This window comes from Branchiostoma belcheri, unplaced genomic scaffold (genome assembly GCF_001625305.1).
Source record: "Branchiostoma belcheri isolate BF01 breed outbred unplaced genomic scaffold, Haploidv18h27 scaffold32, whole genome shotgun sequence".
Lineage (NCBI taxonomy): Eukaryota > Metazoa > Chordata > Leptocardii > Amphioxiformes > Branchiostomatidae > Branchiostoma > Branchiostoma belcheri.
In genome coordinates, this window is record NW_017803932.1 from 698,668 (window position 1) to 722,841 (window position 24,174).

At 39.5% G+C, this 24,174-nt stretch overlaps 2 protein-coding genes and 1 long non-coding RNA gene across 3 annotated transcripts in view; all 3 read left to right on the plus strand.

Moving 5' to 3' along the window:
• Positions 1 to 4,100: 4,100 nt before the first annotated feature.
• LOC109474783 (adhesion G protein-coupled receptor L3-like) lies at positions 4,101 to 13,078 on the plus strand. Its single transcript, XM_019775145.1, has 19 exons — positions 4,101 to 4,116; positions 4,974 to 5,480; positions 5,832 to 5,893; positions 6,197 to 6,391; positions 6,640 to 6,708; positions 6,874 to 6,985; positions 7,276 to 7,568; positions 7,727 to 7,773; positions 7,940 to 8,069; positions 8,235 to 8,326; positions 8,465 to 8,567; positions 8,960 to 9,113; positions 9,426 to 9,555; positions 9,857 to 9,923; positions 10,363 to 10,457; positions 10,852 to 10,978; positions 11,273 to 11,314; positions 11,484 to 11,603; positions 12,058 to 13,078. Exons 1-19 carry the CDS (start codon positions 4,101 to 4,103, stop codon positions 12,253 to 12,255), a joined length of 2,559 nt encoding a protein of 852 aa, XP_019630704.1. The 3' UTR covers positions 12,256 to 13,078.
• Positions 13,079 to 15,721: 2,643 nt separating this feature from the next.
• Positions 15,722 to 18,951, plus strand: LOC109474956. The gene is made up of 4 exons (XR_002140504.1): positions 15,722 to 15,787; positions 16,693 to 16,803; positions 17,314 to 17,568; positions 18,912 to 18,951. It is a non-coding gene; the product is annotated as an uncharacterized LOC109474956 (long non-coding RNA).
• Positions 18,952 to 20,483: 1,532 nt separating this feature from the next.
• LOC109474784 overlaps positions 20,484 to 24,174 on the plus strand; it is a 36,275-nt gene continuing 32,584 nt past the window's right edge. The window contains exons 1-4 of the mRNA XM_019775146.1: positions 20,484 to 20,885; positions 21,194 to 21,329; positions 22,184 to 22,955; positions 23,408 to 23,864. Of these exons, the coding sequence (XP_019630705.1) occupies positions 20,577 to 20,885; positions 21,194 to 21,329; positions 22,184 to 22,955; positions 23,408 to 23,864 (1,674 nt within the window). The 5' untranslated portion in view covers positions 20,484 to 20,576. The remainder of the gene's footprint in view (positions 20,886 to 21,193; positions 21,330 to 22,183; positions 22,956 to 23,407; positions 23,865 to 24,174) is intronic.

Sequence of the window (24,174 nt, forward strand, 5' to 3'; positions counted from 1 at the left end):
ATAACAAGATAGAACAATATATGAAATAGGACAGAAATGAAAAACAAAACTGTCTTTCTACTTCATATATTCTTCTTCCAGTCACGATGAGAAAAAAGTATGTCAAACGTGTAGGCATCCTCAAGAAGATGTCATATATTTGTCCTCATTCAATCAGTATTGACCATGGTAAAATCCTGGCAGCCCTACAGATCCCTCTGTAGACAAATCACATCAAGGTTTTCTATGAGGCACAAAGAACACTCAATTGCTGCATCACTGCGCATCACATACGCGAACACAATGTAGATTTATCAGATACTGGGTCACGGCAAAGATGTAACATCAACTCTCATAATTCAGGTCGTGTACCCTAAGACCACCTTAAAAACAGTATTATCAAGGTTTTCTTCAGAATGTGAACACCTGGATATCTGAAGGGCACATACATGTATATCTGAGATCACTGATGCCGAATTGGTAGCTCTCTTTAAATTCACCATTTTTTTAAAACATGGACTCCGGTTTAGACAAGGAGAGACAAGCTGTTACTGACTCAGAGTCTCATTCCAGTTTAATATAAGGCCACACCAATTTAATTTGTTGTTTCTTGGATTCGCCCTGTCCATTTATTTCTAATTTCCAAAAAAAAAATTTAATTGTTCTAAATTAACTTCAAAATGCTCAATGAAAGACATATATTGGTCCCAACGGTTGAAGAAATTCCCTTTCTTCCTAGTTGTTAAAGTTTTGCAATGCAACAGTGCAATTTTTTTCATTAAAAGTTCTATTGTTTTTATCATAAACCAGTCTGGTATGTTAACTTCATGGCTCATGTTGTAACAGTCCGGCTATCATGGGGTGCCTTGGCCTGTTTTTTGTTATTTCGCCGGCCCTGTCGCTCCATATTTTTTCTGAAAAAAATCCGAGAAACAACAAATCAAATTGGTGTGGCCTAATGGTATTTGAACCATACAATGCTGGAAATTTTTGATGAATTGTGTGAAACTTTGAATGTGAAAAGTACTATCCCTACACTACATTGTTGTACAGTACCTTTTTAATTGTACAAACCTGTTGGCTATCAGGCTTTTTTTCACTCTTGAAGCTTTCAAGGGTGGTTATGATTGATGATTTTAAGTTTCATAATGGAATGATATTCCACCCCCTTTCCAAAGAAGCTTTAAAAGGTACGTGTTACAATGCCATGTCATTTCAATACGTTTTCTTTCAATGGAGTTATTTGAAGTGTTATGTGTCTTTGGTGACTACATGGAAATATACCTTCTGCAAACTGTGGAATACAATGTTTTTATTTTCTGGACATGTGTTTCACTGGACAATTTGGAGTCAGAAATCATTTTCATAGCCCTGTAAGATGGGTGTAAGTTAAATGTACACTGCACATGTATGGGTTTTAAGATTTGACTTAACGTTATATATCATGTTTTCAGAAATCCTGTTTAGTGTAGATTTTTCTAACTCTATGTCAAGTCATTTAAGTAATTGTGACATCATTCATGTTTTCAGTTCAGTTTTGAGCTAAGGTATGCTATTACTGTGGTTTGCCATCTTTGTTAAGTTCTCATTAGTTTTATACCAATGTTGTCTTGTCTTTATCATATTGTATTGTCTAAAATATCCACTTCTTAATTGGATATTTGTTTAAAAGAACCAGAATGCTATCTTAGAAATTTGATTAAGAATTACTACTAACTTTACCGCTACTGTCATCTGTCAAATCTAATCAACTGGCTAGTGGTAATTTACGCTAATATCACTGTTCATTCCTGAAGTACATGTATGCCGGGCTATCGTCTCGGCTGTTTTCCCTTGCCCTTCGGCATTCTGACACACAAGTACACGGTGTAACACACACGTGGTGAACTGTGCGACGTAGTCTGAGGTAGAAGTTTATAGAATGTCTAAACGTAAGAAATTCTTTTAATGATTGTATAAGCGCCTTTTCATCCCATATCACCTAGTATTGTACTACGTAGACTGATTTGTTAGATTTGTTCTCTCATTTCTGCCATACTTTGTACCTTGTACATTGTTGCGTAATAAAAGTCAATATCAATATATGCCCCATATAACCCCCTTTTCCTGACCACCAGATTCACTGATCAGCACATGTGACGTCATAATCTTAGGCAGGTGCCTGTTCGGCCGCCCGACGGGTCCCGGGCAGTGAGGTTATATATACGGCGTCGCTTCGGCGTACCTTGCCGAACGGGGCCCGAAGTGATTTTAAGTTTGAGTTAATTTCGGCGACCTCGCGGGGCCAAAAATAGGCCGGCAGCCGTCGGGAAGCCCGCCGGTCTCCGTCCAGGTCCCGTTCGCTAGTGCCAAAAAACAGGCCGAACTCGCGCCGAGCGGGCCCCTTTCTTAAATTGTGACCTAGGCTTTAAACAAGCACCTCCATCAACAATAACCAAAACAGACGAGGCGTGTTTTAAACACCACTTTATTTATCCTGTATGGTATACTATGCTATTAGTTTTGACCGTGTCGCCTTAAACTTATAGTGCCTGAAATGACCATAAAAATGCCCCTCCCGCGCACACAGGTACTAGACGTATAAATGTACACAAGAAGAGTAAGTCACTGCAGACAGCAAGGTTATCTGTTCAGGTCGCATTTTGGGGCAGTTCGCCTAAGGTTATTTTCCTTAATAACAAAGCAAAGCCGTCGGACAAGTAACGCAGACGTCATTGTGACGCTGGTGAGGGAACATGTTGTGCGTGAGAAAAACACAGAGAGGAACCTCCCTATTGACAAGTTCCCTTTTTGCAATCTAGAGACAGACGTCTTGTGAGTGAGATATAGCTCATGTATTCAACCTAAAACAAGTGCTAGTATTTCATCATCGGGAAAACGTCAAGTTGGACGTGTTTGCACGCACTGGAGGGCCACTGACTGTTTAAAAAAAGTGGTTAGAACAGTGAGTATTTACAAGGTTTCATCGGGACGTGATCTTCAGCTTCAAAATGCCAACGACTGCTGGCTTCATGCCGGCTGTTTTAGTCATGTGTTTCCTTTCTAGCTACAACGACAGGATATATATAGTTATGGCAGATAGTTCCGAGGAGGAGGATGGATTCTTGACAGAGACCTCCACTGCTTCTTATGACAACGGCTCGATTAGTGACTGTACGCTGGAGACAGCAAATGACGGATTCAAAAACATATCAGGTACTCACACGTTCTTTGACAAGCCACATTTCTGTTCAGAAAACCATAATTGCGATGTTGAACTGAATGTTAAGGAGCGGGTTTCACAGAAAGTATAAAAGCAAACGTATATGTAGACATGTACTCCCATTTCACTAGACATGAGGCAGCAGGGGGTGGGGGATACACGTACGTAGGTATGCAGTTAAATCTGTCGTATCCATATATATTTGATAAAAGCCGACTGAACTGTAATTTAGTATATGTATATCTTTTGCAATAAGGATTGCGAAGGGGTAACTTCAAAGAACCAATCGGACACGGGAGTATGTTAGAGTCCATTATTGCATTGCCGTTCAAATTGAGAAAATTCAATTTTAAAGTGGGGTGATGTTTGGCCGGTCTATCTGAAGTAACTTTGGGCACTTCTTCAAATGGGACGTCCCGTTTTTGTAAGGGAGGGAGATGAACTGACTGTGACAAAAAGGTGAAACGTCATGGCTCATGCCCAACATTAAGTAAATTGCGACGTACCCATTTGTCATAATGAAGTATACCAACACAGATGAAATTTCATGCTAAGATGTGTAATGGATTTGTCGACATATGTACCCTTCTGTTTTCCTATGACTAACCTGACTAATCGTTTCATGGAATGCATGATCATGTTTTCTTTCCTTTTTCTTTTGTAGACTGTCAATGGACGTTTAGCAACAACACATCGCGTTTATACACAGTCTCTCCCTTGCAAGGGAGAACTGCCGCAGTTAACTGGTTTAAAACTGACTGGACAATAACAACATTGTCCGTTAGTCCCGAGTCGTGGTTAAACCTTTGGTACTGTTCCATTGACGCGCAAAGATATTTGGAGGACGGAAAGTGGATTAACTTGTTGATACTTGGAGGGGACATACTTTTTACTATTGAGAAAGGCACAAGGAACCCACATGATTCTGAACGGAAGTACTACTGGTCAATTCATGTAAGTGCAAATGAAGGTCTTGATATGCAGCAGCTGTATAGCTAGCGTTCGGTTTCTATGTCTTCTGAATCATTCCATTGTTTTGTTTACTGGGTGGCAGATACATATACAGTTTTGGGGTCAGAAAGAAGTGGCGTAGATTTGGCCCCTACATATAGCAGCTTTTCGAGGCTTTGGTACTCAACTGAGTATAATTAACTTGGATCAGGTTTTCATTTCCATTTTACGTTCATTTGTATTCCAAAATACCAAGACCGGTATGATAACCGGTATCTTTAGTCTAGTAACGTTAACCATTAAAAAAAAACTTTGACTGAAATGAAATAACGAACTATAGTATAAATAATGTTGATTTAACTTGTATGTCGTCAATTCAGTGGAATAATTCTTCTGACGTCACTCTGTTGGAAGGACTTACGATTCGTCTGAGCATCACATGCCGTGCCACGAGATCTTCAGGAGACCCTTTAACAAAACCTGGGTGTGTCTTGTTCCGCATAGTAAAAACGGGGAAGCGTACGCGTGAGTACTTTAATTTTATGTAAATAAACAGCCATCCTAGATAGACTGTAGCTCTGCAGCTTTTCCTCCAATGCAATATTTGCATTACAATTGAAATTAGGTGTAATACTTTTGGGAAATTTGTCAAATATTACACCTTCGACTACCGAAATGACCCAATCATTATCCCATTCACCCAATCAGTGCCTATAAATAGTGTTAATGCCATTGTAGGCTAGAAATGCCAAATGGAATGTTTGTTTTATTTGCAGTCATCAAAATTCAAATACTGGTGATTCCTCGAGTATACATATCGACGTATGTTTACATTTTCCAGATATCGACACAGATTGTGAACCGAACACAACACCACAAGGCGATGGCATCACACCACTAGACGATGTCACACCTCTAGACTATGCCTTCGACGATACATATAGCACACCACCAGACTATGCCATCACACCCCCAGACTATGCCTTCGACGATACATATAGCACACCACCAGACTATGCCATCACACCTCCAGACTATGCCTTCGACGATACATATAGCACACCACCAGACTATGCCATCACACCTCCAGACTATGCCTTCGACGATACATATAGCACACCACCAGACTATGTCATCACACCTCCAGACTATGCCTTCGACGACACATATAGCACACCACCAGACTATGTCATCACACCTCCAGACTATGCCTTCGACGATACATATAGCACACCACCAGACTATGCCATCACACCTCCAGATGATGCCATCACACTACCAGACTATGCCATCACACCTCCAGATGATGCCATCACACCTCCAGTGGATACCGGCAGTTCACATAGAGGTGGGCCTGCTCTTTTACATACGAACTATTTGATTGAATGTCGAAAACCTCATTAACGTGTGGTGATGGGTTAAGAGTTTGAAGGTAGCCTTTGAAGGTATAGCTAGCTATCTACATTGTAGCTAGCTAGCTACCTAGCTAGATTGATTGATTAGTAGGTATATGTAGATAGGTATAGTCTTTCAATCCATTCAATCCAATCGATAGACTTATAGTCTATCTATCTTTCGCCGCCAAATATGTTTACAGAAAATATCCTTTATATGACAGTAAAGGATACTTCTCTGTATAAAACATCTTTGTAAATATCTTTGTAATCTCAAAATGCTGATCACGTTTTGTTGTTTGCAGATATGCACGAGAACTGCACACAAAATGAGACATCGCAATGGGTCTGTGACTTTGAAAAACAGGTAACTCAAAAACTGATTGAGTAAAATTACCTGTGCAGAACGCTCCTCTTGCAAGAACGTAACTTTGTCAACACATGGTCCCAGGTATTCTATTTGACTGTCTTGACGACACAGTCGACGTTCTTGACCTTGGGAGCTTGTCCATTCTCAATTTATTTGGCAAAGACTTGTGAAAATCGAAGTCCGTGTTCAATGAGTGTTGGAAATTATCACATACAGATTTTGGTTCAGAAGGGAATCCTCCCAACACGGATTAACTTTTAAGATCTTGTCATAAACAATGTGTCTACGTTTCTAATACAGCGTAAACAAGGTGTGGCCCCGGTGGAAATCCTCTCTCGTGTAAGAGAGCGTCTGGTTAACGCGACGGAAAACATACGTGGCGGCGACATCCACAGAAGTATTAGGCTGCTCAGTCGTCTGGTGGAAGATCAAGAACATCGATTCAGCAATAACTCACAGCAAATGAAGAAAGAAGAGGCGATTAGGTTTGCAGAGGTTTGTAACGGGATTCTTGATTTTAATGATGATGATATGGATATGGTATGGATAACTTTGGTATCTTTCCACAGATACATGTTTATGTAATATAATTGATATTCTAAATGTAAGGTATTATTTGTGAAGAGTTTGATGCATTCTGTAATATGCTGATCTATGTAAACGTTGTACATACGAGCTATCACTCACTGTAACAAAAGTACGACAATCTATGACAATTAATTTTATGACATTGTTTACGACAGACAATGATATCAATCGGAAATGCCCTGTTGAAAAACCACACTGACAGCGCATGGAGATCTATTCCGGAGGTACGTTGGTCCATTGTTACGTTACTGTTTTCACCTGTGACACTATTTGTTAAATTGTTTATAGCACCGAATTTAACATTTTCTAACTAATAAGTTGCATTTGCTTTGTATTTCTAAAAGAAAACGCCTGTTAGTCATCCATAACCTTTCTTGTGTTCCTTATAGGACCACCGGTCTGAAGTGGCGTCAGGAATCCTAGATAGTTCCGAGCGGGCAGCTATCCTGTTGGCTAGGGTGGTGCCTTACAAAACCCACTGGATAGCGAATGAAAATATAGGTAAACCGTGAGCACATATTCTGCACCAGTCAGAACATATCACTATCTACACGGTTGATCATATTACTCTATCTATGGATATTGATCAGTGCAAGTTGCGGTGCACACTTTCCAAACCAAATATTCTGTAACAGAATGTTATATCAAAGGTGCCTCATATCATAATTATCATTATGATATAATGCTCATAATGTCTTATTGTCACAGTTTTGCTCAGTGTACTTGTATGTCTCCGCCGAAATTCCGGGCTAGACAAGGATTGAATAATGTTGCATGATGTCTACACACAGTGATGGCAATCAAGAATGGCACTACGAGACCAGCCACATTTCCGGATCTTGGTAATTCGTCTTTTTGGGCCGATGTAAAAGACGGAATCACCCTGCCGAGAACACAACATCATGTCATCTCTGCAATCTACAGAAATGTAGGACAGTACTTCAAACCCAAGTCAGTCAACAGGACCGTCAACTCCAGGATCATTTCGGCAACCCTAGTAAACACTACACTAGTAAACGGAAACTCTTCCACTGGACCCAGTATCGATGGTAATGTTACCATCGTTTTGGAGCATACCGAGCAGGTACTTCTTCCCTATTCACTATCACTTACATCATAGTATTGATTCATTATCTATATATCAATATATGATTTATTATATCTTATCACAAAAATGTCTAAATTTGAATGGGAAGTTGAAAAGTAGAAAAACTATGCAGTATGATCACATTTTTCTTGCAGACATCCAACGGTTCAACACTATGTGTTTTCTGGGACGTCTTCCACGGGTGGGTGTGTCTATTGTCGTTAGTGTTGCTTCGTACTTGTAAACATGATCTAAAGATTTGACTAATGTCATTCTAATTACTGTTTTATATGTTGACATTTTATGTAACATATGATGCCGATGTGACGTTGGCCTTATTGCTACTACGTATACCATTCTGGTTGCAGCAATTGGTCGGGTGAGGGTTGTACTACGGCTACGACAAACACAACCCACACGATCTGTGAGTGCAACCATCTGACAAGCTTCGCTATTCTGCTGGACACGACAGGACAGCACAGTACGATAGGAGAACAGGTGTGTCAAATAAGGAAATTACTGTCTTAGATTGTTACCAAACTATCATTCATGGAACCTTTGTAGTGTTCCTCTTCAGTTTAAGCACCCTTGGGTTTGATCACAAAGCAACGAATATCCTCGACTCCGTGGTGAAACTAAATAAGTTGTTGATGATATTTTCAGCATTCATTCGCCCTGAGTGTGATCACCTACATCGGCTGTATCATCTCCATCGTGTGTCTCTTCTTCTGCATTTGCGTCTTTCTTGGGTTTAGGTGAGACCTTTTCTAAATTGTCGTTTGTACTTGTAAAAATTCATACAGCAATTGTTGCTATAAAGTTATAAACCAGTAGCAACAATATCAACTAGAATGGCATTGGTCATGTTTCTGGTATCCGCCATCTTGTTTCAGACGAGTCCGCTGCACCAGAACCATCATCCATGCAAACCTGTGTATCTGTCTGCTGGTCGCTGAAGTGGTATTCCTAGCTGCAGTCGACAAAACAGAAAACGCGGTACATTAACTTTACTCATCTGTAAACTAGTGCCCAGAGGCTAATCACAAGGGAACAGTGAATCTACTAATAGTGCAAAAATGTGATGCTTAAGCTTAATATTTCTACCATTCATTATTGTGGGATTTGACCTCTTTGAAGACAGTGTCTAATGACATGTCCCATGTTTTACAAGCACGGTAAAAGCTTGGGGAGATTGTGGCAACTGTTTTGAATAGCCTTAGTTTGTTTTCGGTCATATGTTGAAATGAAATGTATTTTACACCACATCTATTGTGCAATACTTGCAGAATAGTTACGATATATCTCCAGCATGTAATGTTACATTGTATTACTCTGCCAGTATAGCTACCACATACCCAACTACATTTTCCTCTATTGTTACTTCACAGGTTGTTTGTGACGTGATCGCCATCGTGCTTCACTACCTGTTCCTGGCCGTGTTCACCTGGATGTGTGTGGAAGGAGTGGAGCTGTACGTCTTACTGGTCAAGGTCTTCAACTTAAAAATGAACAGGCTGATCTACTATCACCTGGTCGGATATGGTAAGACAGGTTTGGTCTCTTATAGCTTTACTGAAATATGACATCAATGTGATACGGTGTCTCTGGATATCTAACACCACTTGCTTATTCATTGATAATAATTATATTTTCTGAATGACAACATTAATATTGATAAAATTTCATAACACATCCACAGGCAAAACGATACTCCTAGACTGTGTTCATAATTATTGGATATACATCTGTGACCATTTTGTTTTGTTATGTACAATTATTACTATCACCTGTCTTCTGAACATAGTCGCCGGACCAAGCAGTATGTTTCTATATATATTTTCATATTTTTGTCAGGCGCACCAGCACTGGCGGTAGCCATTTCAGTTACCTACAATCACTTTGTTGATGTCAATGAAAAAGACAAGCCCGATGAGAAGGACGATGACGATGATGGATACTTTGATGGTTACGGCACAGACACATAGTAATGTATTCCCTTATCAGATATACCTACTCGTACCTACCTGCCTAGTCCCTTGACATTTTCCTAGTCGCTTGGTGGACAAGGATATACCTACAGAAAATATCGCAAGGGTACGAAATGATATTATGTTTCGTTATGGCTTCCTTTGATACTGTCCTGACGTCTAGAAAGTTGTTTTGTGAACACAGTGGTACAGTACTAGTCCAAGACACTAGCAATATTGTTGAGCCATTAAATTACGAAACACTGTGACTGCCAGTGACTGATTTGAAAATCATAAATATGTTTTATCACCTTACAGCTGCTGGTTATCAGTGAACAACTACTTCATCTGGAGCTTTGTGGGTCCCATGCTGATCGTGGTTTTGGTAACTATATCATATCCTCAGCTCTAAAACAATAGCATCTGCCCTGTCTCGATTTAACCTTAGTCACTGGAATGATGGACATGAGAACTTGGAGCATAAAATTTGATGAAAGGTGTAGTGTAGCATCCGTGTAACCTAATGCCCTTTCAGTACAGGTTGACAGTTGCCTTTTCTCACTCTTGATGTACATTTACATTGTATGGATAGGGCTAAATTTTAAAATCAATCTCTCTTCCTACCGCCCCCCCTGTTTTTCGTCTCTGCCTTTTGTTTATTTCTACCTCTCTCTGCATATATATATATATATATATATATATATATATATATAGAGAGAGAGAGAGAGAGAGAGAGAGATGGGTAGATCTAAATACTGATATGGATATGTAGAGATATAAATATATAAACGCTTTTTGATGTTTCCTTGTGTATCACTATCAAGGTAAACGTTGGATTCCTGGCCATGACTATGAGGGTGATCTACACACAGAAAGCCCATGATAGATCCAACCAATCAGAACAGGGAATGGAGTTCAAGTAATGTTACTTCCTATTTCATCAGTTACTTAAGATCATTTAGTTGTAAATGACAGTATTGTAGATTGAAACGTTACATAATTGGAAAACTGCGCTTATAACATACACCCAATATAATTCAAAAGAATGTGGACAACAAATTATGGTTCCTTTGAAGAAGAGTCATTGGTAACGTTCTAGTTATTTGTCTTACGCACAGTTCCATACTAATGTACATTTTGCGTGTGCTATTGTCATGTATTGTGGTCTAAGGTCAAAGTTGAAGAATTCTCATTTGTAAACAATTCTTTGTCTACATGTGCTTGCGACGTTTCCACGTGGGTATTGTTTAATCCTGAGCGACTTAACATTTCACCTTACCCAGAACTGTGAGAAGGCTATTGAATATTTGCAGGTTCTGGATCCGCGTGTCGCTGGCCCTGGTGTGTATTTTGGGTCTCACCTGGGTGTTCGGTGTGCTGTACATCAGTAGCGAGACCCTGGTGTTTGCCTACGTCTTCACCGTCATCAACTCCCTCCAAGTATGTATCATTAATAATGCCCATGAAATGTCGCATGTGATCTATTTTTGCCTACATATTAAAATGTACTGTAATGTTTCAACAACACTCGATAATATGTCAACACCATCATGTTTACAAATTCGAGCTCTCAATTTACTTTGTATTCTTTGAACTATGTCATTATTACTAGCGTTCCCTTTCTTATTCTGGGAAGTCTATAGGTAAGCTGTGTTTCAATATAATGGTAATGACGATGTCTATATGTTTAAACCCATTGTTACTTAAAGTATACCATATGTGAATCTCTTCCAGGGTTTATTCATTTTCATCTTCCACTGCCTGCTGAACGAAATGGTGAGGTTTGTCTAACCCAGTTATGAATTCAAAATATAGATATCTTTTTCGCTGACGATTTTTAGACGTGATTATTAAAACTAGTTAAAGGCATTTCCCAATGCAACGCCGGATAGTTTTGCAATGATGTCGACGCAACTAACAATTATCTTTGCTACTAAACTGTTAGGTTCAAGATGAGATCGAACGCCGGTTTGGTGTCCGATGCCCCTGCTGGTCCAAGAAGAAAAGGCAGAAAACGGCGAAGAGACAGAGCCGACGTACTGCAAGGGCTCCACAGCAACAAGAGGTGAGAAAATTAATGCGTGATTATGTCATCATTTGTGACGTCATCAGTGCCTGTCGCCATATTGGTGTCCTTTTTTGCACTTCAGTGAATCATATGTCGACCTTTACGAATATTTAAACATCTTCTGGGCTCCTCAAGTAACCGCTATTACATCTTTGCAGTACAAGAAAAAAGAAATCAATTCATGAAAAATTCTCGGTATTCTTGAGCCGTGATCCATTTAAATACAATTAAAAGTTAAGGTAATGAGACAGATGTCGTACATGTCTATTCTGTTCTGTTTGTTCTATTTTGTCATATATTATAAATGTGTTGACCTTCATAGTATTAGCATTATGCTATATTAATAATGGCGGAAACATTTTACATTTCGGACAACACATGGTATTTTCGTTGTTGCATATTGAACTCAATTCAAACATGAATTTAAAATAAAGTTATATTGTCCCTGCAGATCTGGCTGGGTGACTTCACAGACACAAAGGACAGCCACAGTTCCACGCACGGCTCCCTCCAGACAAACATGTCCTCAGAAGACACCCTTGATAAACTGGACGATGAGGGTTTCGTAGAAAATTCCATCTACGAGGACGGGGCCGGGACCGAGGGCTCAGTAGACAATGTCATATACAAAGCAGGGGGACCGGCTTAGATTCAATTGAAGGTGACTTGCTGAGCGAAAACGTTGAATACACGTTTTGCAAACCCATTCCCTTAAATTAAGTGCAATCATAGAAATATAGAAAATATATGAAATATATACACATATACAGGACAAAAAGGGAAACAAAAATCTATGTCTACTTCATCTACTAATTTTTTTTATAATATATACTAATATTAGATGGATTGTATGACTTAAGTAGGAGGGCAATTTTTGGTTTATTCTTCCTCACGCACGATGAGAAACATGTATGTCAAACTTGCAGATATCTTGTAGTAGAATTCATATACACAGCCTCCTCAAATCAATATTGACCATGGTAACATCCTGACAGCCCTATAGCTTCAGCTTTGGCTGAACAGTCCTATCCGATAATGACTGTCTTATAAAGATATATGGCACTGTAAGTCTGTAGGCCTGTTGCGCAGTAGGTGTCAATGAGGATGATATATATATATTGCAAAGAACCATGAACTATCATTCTCTAAGTTATCGATAACTTTAGTAACTGTTAGCATTTGATATTGTAATATCACTGCAATACTACTCTAGGTACAACACGTAAAAGGTACGTGTACAGGTAAAACATTACATGTATGTAGGAGCTAGAGTTGGTTTTTTAAACTTATATCAATCATTTCATTTATGACACTTATGACAGTAGATGCTCACGGTCACGCTCAAGTTAGAAATATCATTACCGTACGTTATATATTACAGTACATGATGAAACCTTAATGATGATGATTCCTACGTTTACACTATTATATAGGGTGTGCATGTAAGGTTGATATAGAAATAAATATTTGTAAACGGACTTTCCTTTCTCGTTTATTACAGCATCACAACGTTTTCGTACCCTAGTCTCTCACTTTCTTTTTAAAGAGGTTTCAATGAGAAATGTAGGATTGTACATGACAGTAATGAAATCATAATGGAAAAACAAGTCATTTAATATCGAATCATTGTTCCCTACTTTAATCTATAAATACCTGGCTACCCAAATACCTTAAATTGTTTGCCGCCACGAAAGCTATTATCAAACACAGGAAAGTCACCGATTAACGGTGTCATTCATCTGAGGACTTCAGTACACAAACCAGCACACAAACCCGTGTATTTGTGGTGATCTACGGACCACTTATCTTCCTAACTTAGTCTCTTTCAATGTAAACAAACCTTTAGTTAGTAACCTTGTGACGAAACCATGCACGTCACCAGACGACATTGTAGTAATTAAGGGGGAATTTGTATACATTTTGCCTGAAGCTTCGACGATGACAAGATAAAGAGACACCTCGTCCGACCGGGTGTGACGACATTATCAGTGCCGAGGTTAGATTAACAGGGTTCTCAATAGATCTACATTTCCTCCTGAGAAAACACGGATTTCGTATGCTGTGACTACTTGTTTGTCTGAAGGTAAACACTTCAAACGACACAGAAGACATCCACAGCTCATAGAACGGCAAGAATTCGTATGGCGCGTCATGGACAAACGGACTACATGAAAACGATGGTCTCTACCGGATTCATCACGGCTATTTTCGTGCTGTACTTGCTTTGTGCCGGAGCCAAAGGGATGGGCCAATCAACTGGAACAGGTAACACGTTCTATAACAAATACGATATATGCACATGCACTTGTCAACGATGTAAATTAACTAAGTAAAACGCAACAACAACAACAATAGCAGCAACCTTACGCCTGTCTCTACTTCCTTGTGCTGTGTGTTTGTTTGTGTGTGTGTGTGTGACATGTGTGTGTATGTATGTGCGTGTATGTGTGTGTTTGTGTGTGTGTGTGTGTTTGTGTTTGTGTGTGTGTGTGTATGTGTGTGTGTATGTGCGTGCGTGTGTGTGTGTGTGTGTGTGTGTGTGTGTGTGTGTGTGTGTGTGTGTGTGTGTGTGTGTGTGTGTGTGTGTGTGTGTGTGTGTGTGTGTGTGTGTGTGTGTGTGTGTGTGTGTGTGTGTGTGTGTGTGTGTGTGTGTGTGTGTGTGTGTGTGTGTGTGTGTGTGTGTGTGTGTGTGTGTGTGTGTGTGTGTGTGTGTGTGTGTGTGAGTGTGTGTTTGTGTGTGTGTGTGTGTGTGTGTGTAGTCGTGTGTCGTGTCCGTGTGTGTGTGTGTGTGCGTATGTGTGTTTGTGTGTGTGTGTGAGTGTGTGAGTGTTCACCACACCACTTCGTGGTGTGGTGAACCCATAAATATATTTAGCCTCCTTCACAGACTTCTGAGGTGCGAAACCGGCATACTAATAAGTAACATATATACTAAAACCTATCGCTGTGTCACAAGCAATCATGGGTAAGCAGGGTTATCTATTTTAAATCATTACAAAGGACGCAACACGCTTTCCAACATTCACTGACATCCGTATCATGAACGTGGCCAGTAGTGGGGAAAAGGGGGTGCTGCTATCAAAGCTTTCAGAAGAATAGAGCAACGAACGAGTGATTCCCATGTGAATTCAGTCATTTTTCGTTTAGGTCAGATTTGGTTTTAATTTAGTTTGTACGCTGGATCCAAGCCGTATCAGGCGGTGCATAAGTTTTGAAATGTGTCTGTAACCCAGTGCCCCACCCCCACCCGAATTTAGAGCCAAGTCAGTTCAGCGCCTGGATAGGCCACACCATCTTGAAATTGTGACTGCGGCATGACCACATCACCGCCGTTGGTAGGTTAGAAGGTCTTCATAAAACCTCATAATGTGTAGACTTTGGGACTGCCTAGCACTTGTTATGGTACTGGAACGGTTTTGATATCTCGTGATCTGGACATGCTAAGGTCACGAACTTTGATAGCTTGTTTTCTCGGAAAGAAGTGAAATGTCTGGGGCCCCCTAGCAGCTTGTTCTGAAAGTACAGGGGCGTTTGAAAAATCATTGAGGGAGGATAACTCCAGAACCAGTTGATGGATCCTGGTCATTTTTGGTACGTAGGTAGCTTAAGTGATGACATAATTAGATAAGAACTATGCAATTTAGGATCTAATTTGCGTAATTAATGAGGAAATTCTATAAATCTGCTGTGTTTGAAGATAAAACTTTTCAAACTTTACGAAAATTTGATCGCTCTGTAACCCTTGTGTTGGAATAAAGTTCAGTGTTCTACTATTTTCAAACTTGTGATAGATGCAATTTAGAACGAGAGGAACGTCGGAAGATATTGGTTATTTACATGAAGATGTCATTTGCATAATTGGTGAGAAAGTTGTATAATTCCAAAATTTTAACTAATGGGAACCTCATGCATTTGCATCATTAAACATAAGTCATTCAAATCAGGACCTCATTTGCATAAATTGAGGAAATAGTACATGAGTATGAGTAGTGACAAGTGAAAAGCGAACACACAGAGACTACCGTCACCATGGCAATGTCTTTTTATGTTGCCAGTCTTATTTGGCAGTAAATCTGAGTCATTCGTCTTATGTTTTGTTTCTAAATTAGACTGGACCCAGGGAAAGCATCCAGCATGCAGCAACAGCAACGGTAATCCTAACTGTAAATCGTGTACCTCTGGTAAGTTTTGATATTACAACATTTGATATCATAACGCATTATTATCATTACGTTGTACATTATACAAACTTATAACTAACTTATTTCCACGTAATATAATCTACATTGTGTTGCATTGTCTTACAAGCTTGTATTTTGGGATAGTAACTTATCAATTTGTTTGCACCTTTTTGCCTTCCTATATATTCTGTATAGTAAATTTAGAGGAACAAACAAACAGGATCGTTGCATGTTTTTGCATAGCGATCATTACAAAATTGTACTGTAGATCACTACTAGATGCATTAATTATGTTCCAGGAAAACTGGATATAGGGTAAATGAGGCCATGTTGATTTCGTTACATGAATGACATCTTCAGGGAACCTCAAAACTGATGCGAACGTGAGAATAAAAAAATTGGCAAAAAATACCTCCATCATGAAAGCTACGTCCGTGGTCATGATGGTTGAACAAATGACCAAACACACAGAGTATGGTATGGTGAATAATAAAATCTTTATTTTCATTTCTTCACATGTCCTTCTTTTCCTTTGGAACTGATTTTGGCACTCTAAGACATTAGTATCGTTCTCCAATATCTTTTTGCAATCTTCGACACATATTTGCTAATTTTGCAGTTGCTTTGTATTTACAGTATGGTCGAAAACTTTTTTGGAAACGGACGAAAATTCATGCCCGCGCATATAATCAAATCAACATGGCCTGAGTGCTAAAATAAGGTTTTGGAAAATTGTACCCTTCACTTTTATCACAACAAAAGCAGATTAAATGCTTAAACAGTGAAATGTCATGCCTTCATATGAGAGTTAGAAGTTCATGTTACAAACAAAGCACAAGCTAGAGGATTCATAATCCATAATCATAGTGTTGGAAGTGACGCAGATTCTTTGTCCTTCTGTAAAGAACCGCCCGATCCACCTTGTCCGAACATCATGTGTGAAGGAAACAACTGTGACCACCGCTACTTTGCTCCAAACCCCAACAACAGAAATCACTGGTGTGAGTGCACTGAATGTAAGTCTTAAAGCCCATATATCTACACAAAAGACACTGTAGTCTTGGTGCAACGAATAAAACTTGTGTAGATAGATATTTCTACTTCGTTTGCATTCAGTTTTGACTAAGTCACGATGATGTCCCGAAAATGTACGAGTCATTTTGTACAGATATCCAATCTTACGCACTACTTTTTGCTCAACATTACTAGGCATGCCATGTTATACCTTTTTATATCAATCTTATATCCTGCTTTGCTGCAGATTATTCGCAATAGTGTGCCGCGTAAATATTAATTGGTTTTTAAGGACATTTAAGTTTAAAGTCAGAGTCATTTAGTTTGGGTCAGAATAATCCACAATACAGGCATAGAATCATCACTCCGCTATTGGCATCATTTGCTTAACACCGGGAAATATCACCAACAAACCAAGAAAGTGAAAAATGATAAAAGATTCATAAATTCATCATTTATACGTAATGGTATCTGTTGTTCCTATAAAAATCTCATTTATTACCACTCTGCAGCTACAATGACTTCCACGACAAAATCAACAACAGCACTAACGACAAAGATGTCATCAAGGGCAAAATCAAAGACAACACAGTCGCCATCAACAACAACAAAACCAACAACAGAGATGTCATCAACAGCAAAACCAACAACACAGTCAACATCAACAGCAAAGACAACAACGCAGTCAACATCAACAGCAAAGACAACAAGACAGTCAACATCAACAGTAAAACCAACAACACAGTCACCAGGAATTTTGACCACAGGTATATAATGTGTTTTAGCACGATAACTTAAGAAGCTAGGGATGGATTTTAAAGAATCTTGGTAGGTTAGTAGGTCTTCATGAGACCTCATAATGTGTAGACTTTGGGGCTGCCTAGCACTTGGGGCACTTGTTATAGTACTGGAACGGTTTTGATATCTCGTGATCTGGACATGCTAAGGTCACGAACTTTGGACGGTTCATAGCTTGTTTTCTCGGAAAGAAGTGAAATGTCTGGGCCTCCTAGCAGCTTGTTCTGAAAGTACAGGGGCGTTTGAAAAATCATTGAGAGAGGATACATGGCACGAAAAACGGTATTTACGGATGCTTAAGTTAAGCATCCGTAAATACGCATCTATACACGTCTTATACGAGTACGTAAAGATCGACGTGACGTGGTCTTTCCGTAGCTGCGGATGGATCCTTATTTTCCGGTTTTCACGTAGCCTTTAAGCCCTTAAAGATGTCTTAAATGATGATTAAAATATTTTCAAATTGTAAGTAAAGTTAACGTATTTTCATTCTTTAAGCATTTATTACGGCACATATAAGTGTGTGTAAAGATGATGGATAGGTGCGGATGGATCCGTATTTTCCGGTTTTCACGTAGCCTTTCAGCTGCTTTAAGTTGCCATAAATACTTTTTAAAATGCTCTTATAACGTATTTAAAGTTCACGTTTATTTCTAATTGAAGCATTTTTACGGCCAATATACGTGTGTGTAAAGGTAGTCATTTGTTGCGTATATGGTGCTTATTTTTCGGATTTTCAGTTGACTTTCAGCAGCTAGCTTAAACTGCGTCTTTATTACCCATAAAGTGTGCGTAACGTTGGCGTATTCTGTTGCGTTTACTTGCCGTTTATTCTGCGTATGTCAAAGGTATTTGTGGCTTTTTGTGTCCACTCCTGTCGTGGTTTGGGTGGGCTATCTTCGGGCCTGTAGACCATCCCTGCCGTCCTGTTCAAGTTAGGCTCATTGGATAAAGTTTAGCGGCTACGAGCATGGTTGATGCACATATTTTACTGCTATCATGTATATTTAAAAGTCCAATAGGTTTTTGTAAGTCCCATTGTCTATTTGTGTGCTAAAATATACTTCCTGGCTTTCCCAATGTCTATTGTTTTCTTGATCTTATGATACTGCTTTTTGTGTAATTTGATTTGATTGACTTTATACTCCGTTCCAAGGGGGTTTATTGCAGATTGATATTCCATTTACTAAGTGCCATATCTCAAATACAAATAATGACATTCAGTTTAAACTAAAGTATGATATACAATGCTAGGCCATTGACTATGTAAATTTGTCCATCCATACAACTACTCAACAACCTAACACGACAGCCACTACTGCAACAGTTACCACTCAACGGCCAAGCACCACCCCTGGTAAGATCAAATGAGCTAGTTTGTCTAAAGCAGTACATCATGCATATAGGCTACATAAATGTATTACTGTCCCATCCGACCAGAGCTGAAGTGCTAAAAATCATTTTTTTTTAAAGATTAAAACATAATCTAAGCCTACATGTATAAAGGCTACTGATAAGGACAATATAAAATGCTTGCAGCATGTTTTCTCTATGTGTGATACGCAAAACGTACTTGGACCCTAATCTAAGACAAAGTGTTCAAAATGCATCTACGTTTTCTTTGGACAATACCATAACTTTGGGCCAGATACACAAAACTATTCAATAATATGTATCATGTATTGCTATATTTCTGTTTCCCTTGAACAGAGCGATGTACACAGTTCCAGTGCATGTTTAGCGGAGAGTGCATTTCCTGGGTGAAGACTTGTAACGGAGTTCCAGACTGCAGTGATGGCACCGACGAGTTCCCAGGATTTTGCATGAATAATGATCCTCCCGGTGAGCTAGTGTTTTAACGATTGATTCTTGCATAAAGATGCCATCCTGCTCCATTCAATAAACACATCATATTCTCTATGGTATTCCAAAGCGAATAGATTAAAATCGGGTGACATTCTAGTCCTCCGAAGCCCAGTGGTTATCTACTCTCTTGTGGAAGTGACCATGTTTGAAGATAATTTTAGATATGCGTTTTGTTTTATTTCTGTACAGGTGTATGCCGACCCATCCCTCCTACAGTACAATCCATTTGTACCCATCTCCTGCCGTATGGAAACACATCGTTACCGAACTACCTAAACCATACCTCAGAGACATCAACTGTCCAGGCTGCCTTCGCTTTGAACCAAGTATCGGGATGCCACCCATCTTTTACATTCCTCATGTGCACAACAGTGTTTCCAAAGTGCGAAGATGACCAGCTGGTACGTACTATACGAATAAAAAGAGAAGATCTAGACACTGCTAGTGTAACTGTAAAATGCATCATCATCATTTCTAGTGGGCTTTTACATGACTTTGTTTTAGCCCTTTTGCACATCATCAAAAGCAAAGCTTTCTCTACATCATCATGAAGCTGGCGGCAATGACATGAAGTGTCCTAAATTCTGCTCCCTTGCTCGTTTCTCAGGTTCCACAATGCCGAGAACTGTGTGAAGAAGTCCAAGCCAGCTGTGAAGCTCCATTGCAGGCTATCGGCGAAGAATGGCCACGAAGCTGTGCAGATCTGCCGAGCAGGGGTGACGGGGAATGTCTTGAGCCAGAATCTGGTAAAGTTAACTGTTGCCTTGACGCCGTGAGACTATATCTGATAAGATATAGATGCGTAGATGCGTACTTCGTGTGAACATTTGAGATTGTGTGCTACTTCTTCTAGCATTGCTTCGATGCCGACCGTTACGCCCAAGGACGGTTATCCCGAATTAAGTTCAAAATGTTCGTACGTCATTAAATGTGTAAGGGTTACCTTGAAATTGCTTACTTGAATCAAAACATTTGGTTCTGTCCTATGCCCTCTCCCAGGCTGTGGCTAGGTCTCAGGTCTTCTCATCTGCGATTGAGTCTAGATCTGTCTCTACGTTTGGTCCAGCCAGTCATCGCACGCAGCTTCGTTTACAATTGTATATTTATTTGTATGAGTAAGAGGGACAGGATTTTCATAATCATATTATTACATTATAATCAGCTTTATCTGTCATGTTTCCTTTCTACAGGTGGTTGCGAGCCCTTTCCTCAAGTATTTCAGGGCGTTTGCGAAACAATCACCGGGTACAACACAACATCATTCCCCAACTCCTTTGGCCATCTGTCTGCACAGCAGATGATAAACTCACGAGAGTACTTCCTCTTCGGATCCGTCCTAAACAACATTTCAAGTTGCTATCCAGACGTCTATACAGCCTTTTGTCGGATGTTTTTGCCTCAGTGTGACAATGGCACGCAGGTAGGAGAATAAATTTGACTGTTACACATAGAAATATTGAATCTTTTGTGTAGTCAACTCTTTTCGTAACTTCGTTGAAGAGGTTCATCAGTCACGTAGAATTAACAGTTAGTAGAAATTCTTCAAATACAGTCACTGATTGAAGAATTTCTACTAACTTTTCGTAACTTGTATCCATTCCATTGCAATGTGCATGTTATACTCCTGCATTATATCATTCATAAATCGATGTCAGTGTTAAGTATATATAGGCATTACTCAAAATTACAGGTAATTGTGATTCATTTATTACTTCTTCTCGACTGCAGATACAGCTGTGCAGAAGTTCCTGTGAGGAAATGCACGCAAGATGCTCACCGGTTGGGTTGAGTTTACCATTTTCATGCAACGTATTTCCCGACCAGATGGACGATCCAACCTGCTCTCTGATCACACAGGCAACAGGTATGTAGAACCGTGTCTTTGTTAACAATCGAAGAATACTGCAGCTGAATGTTCAACGTAGATCTTGAAAATATATGATTTGACAGAATCATCTTGCAATTCATCAAACGACATTTCAATTCACTTATTGTGATGTTAAATTTTATTTGCCTTAAAGATATTTTACTTACTAACTCTCCTTTTGCTTGTAGCTTTATAAGAAGGAACGAATATTCAACAGCAGTGATACTTTCCCTGCTGATTCCATGCAAAATTGATGATAGTATCCATATTGCATGCATACTGTAATAGGTATTTTATTATAGACACAATTATGACTTTCATATTGTTAATGTAGTATCTTAAGTCAGATATTCTATTTGTATATCACTTGATGCACATATTTTACTGCTATCATGTATATTTAAAAGTCCAATAGGTTTGTGTAGGGAAAGATATAACTTAGCGTATGTTTGCTGAAAAAAAACGCTACATCACCTATTGGCTTTTGGAAACATATCAATTAAAATGCGCATTGGGAAAGATTAAACACGTCGTATTGTCGCCGTATTGTTGTTGAATAAACGCTACCTTTCATATTGTTTTCGGGAACATATAAGCTAAAAGGGGAGGTTCTCCCCCCGTTCGCTTAAAGCATGCGTAGAGAAAGATTAAACGCGTCGTATATTTGTCGAATAAACGCTACCTTTCATAAAGTTTTTGTGAACATGGCGAGCCATGTTATACCTTTTTATATCAATCCTATATCCTACCTTGCTGCAAATTATTCGCAATAGGATGCCGCATAATTTCATCATTTATACAAAATGGTATCTGCTGTTCCAATAAAAATCTGATTACTTACCGCTCTGCAGCTACAATGACTTCCACGACAAAGTCAACAACAGCACCAACATCAAAGATACCATCACAAACTAAATCTAAGACAACACAGTCGCCATCAACAACTACAAAACCAACAACAGAAACGTCAACAACAGCAAAACCAACAACACAGTCAGCATCAACAAGAAAGCCAACAACACAGTCGCCGTCAACAGCAAAACCAACAATAAAGTCACCATCAACAACGAAACCAACAACACAGTCGCCATCAACAACGAAACCAACAACACAGTCGCCATCAACAACAAAACCAACAACAGAGTCGCCATCAACAACAATACCAACAACACGGTCACCATTAACTATAAAACCAACAACACAGGCGCCATCAACAACAATATCAACAACACAGTTGCCATCAACAACAAAACAAACAACAAAGTCACCATCAACAACGAAACCAACAACACAGTCGCTATCAACAAAAAAACCAACGACACAGTTTCCATCAGTAACAAAGCCGACAACACAGTTGCCATCAACAACAAAACCAACAACACAGTCGCTGTCAACAACAAAACCAATAACTACACAGTCGCCGTCAACAACAACACCAACAGCACATTCGCCGTCAACAACAAAACCACTAACAAAACTGACGCCGTCAAGAACAAAATCAAGAACACAGTCACCATCAACAAAAAAAGAAACCACACAGTCACCGTCAACAACAAAACCAATAACACCCTCAACAAGAAAATCAACAACACAGTCGCCGTCAACAAGAAAACCAACAACACAGTGGCCATTAACAACAAACTCAACAACACAGACGCCATTGACAACAAAACCAACAACTACACAGTCGCCGTCAAGAACAAAACTAACAACACAATCGCTGTCAACAACAAAATCAACAACACAGTGGCCATTAACAACAAAACCGACAACACAGTGGCCATTAACAACAAAACTAACACCACAGACGCCATTAACAACAAAACCAACGACACAGTCGCCGTCAACAACAAAACCAACAACAAAGTCCCCATCAACAACAAAGTCGTCAACAACAAACCCAACAACACAATCGTCATCAACAACAAAACCAACAACAACACAGACGCCGTCAACAACAAAACCAACAACAAAGTCACCATCAACAACAAAGTCGTCAACAACAAAACCAACAACACAATTGCCATCAACAACAAAACCAAGAACACAATCACCGTCAACAACAAAACTAACAGCACAGTCGCCATCAACAACAATACAAACAACACAATCACCATCGACGACAAAACCAACAGCACAGTGGCCATCATCAACAAAACCGACAACACAGCCACCGTTAACAGCAAAACCAACAACACAGTCACCGTTAACAACAAAACCAATAACACCCTCAACAAGAAAATCAACCACACAGTTGCCGTCAAAAACAAAAACAACAACACAGTGGCCATTAACAACAAAACTAACAACACAGGCGCCATTAACAACACAACCAACAACACTGTCGCTGTCAACAACAAAACTAACAACACAATGGCCATTAACATCAAAGCCGACAACACAGTGGCCATTAACAACAAAACTAACAACACAGATGCCGTCAAAAACAAAACCAACCACACAGTGGCCATTAGCAACAAAACCAACAACACAGACGCCATTAACAACAAAACCAACAACTACACAGTCGCCGTCAGCAACAAAACCAACAACACTGTCGCCATCAACAACAAAACCAACAACACAGTGGCCATCAACAACAAAACCGACAACACAGTGGCCATTAACAACAAAACTAACAACACAGACGCCATTAACAACAAAACCAACAATACAGGCGCCGTCAACAACAAACCCAACAACACAGCCAGCAACAAAACGAAGAACACAATTGCCATCAGTAACAAAACCAACAACACAGTCGCCATCAACAACAAAACCAACAACACAGACGCCGTCAACAACAAAACCAACAACAAAGTCACCATCAACAACAAAGTCG

Excerpts from the sequence above, each read along its gene's own strand:
- LOC109474783 (XM_019775145.1), top strand. Across the intron at positions 7,569-7,726 it reads TTTTGGAGCATACCGAGCAG|ACATCCAACGGTTCAACACT; the intron begins GTACTTCTTCCC and ends TTTTTCTTGCAG. Across the intron at positions 8,070-8,234 it reads ACAGTACGATAGGAGAACAG|CATTCATTCGCCCTGAGTGT; the intron begins GTGTGTCAAATA and ends TGATATTTTCAG.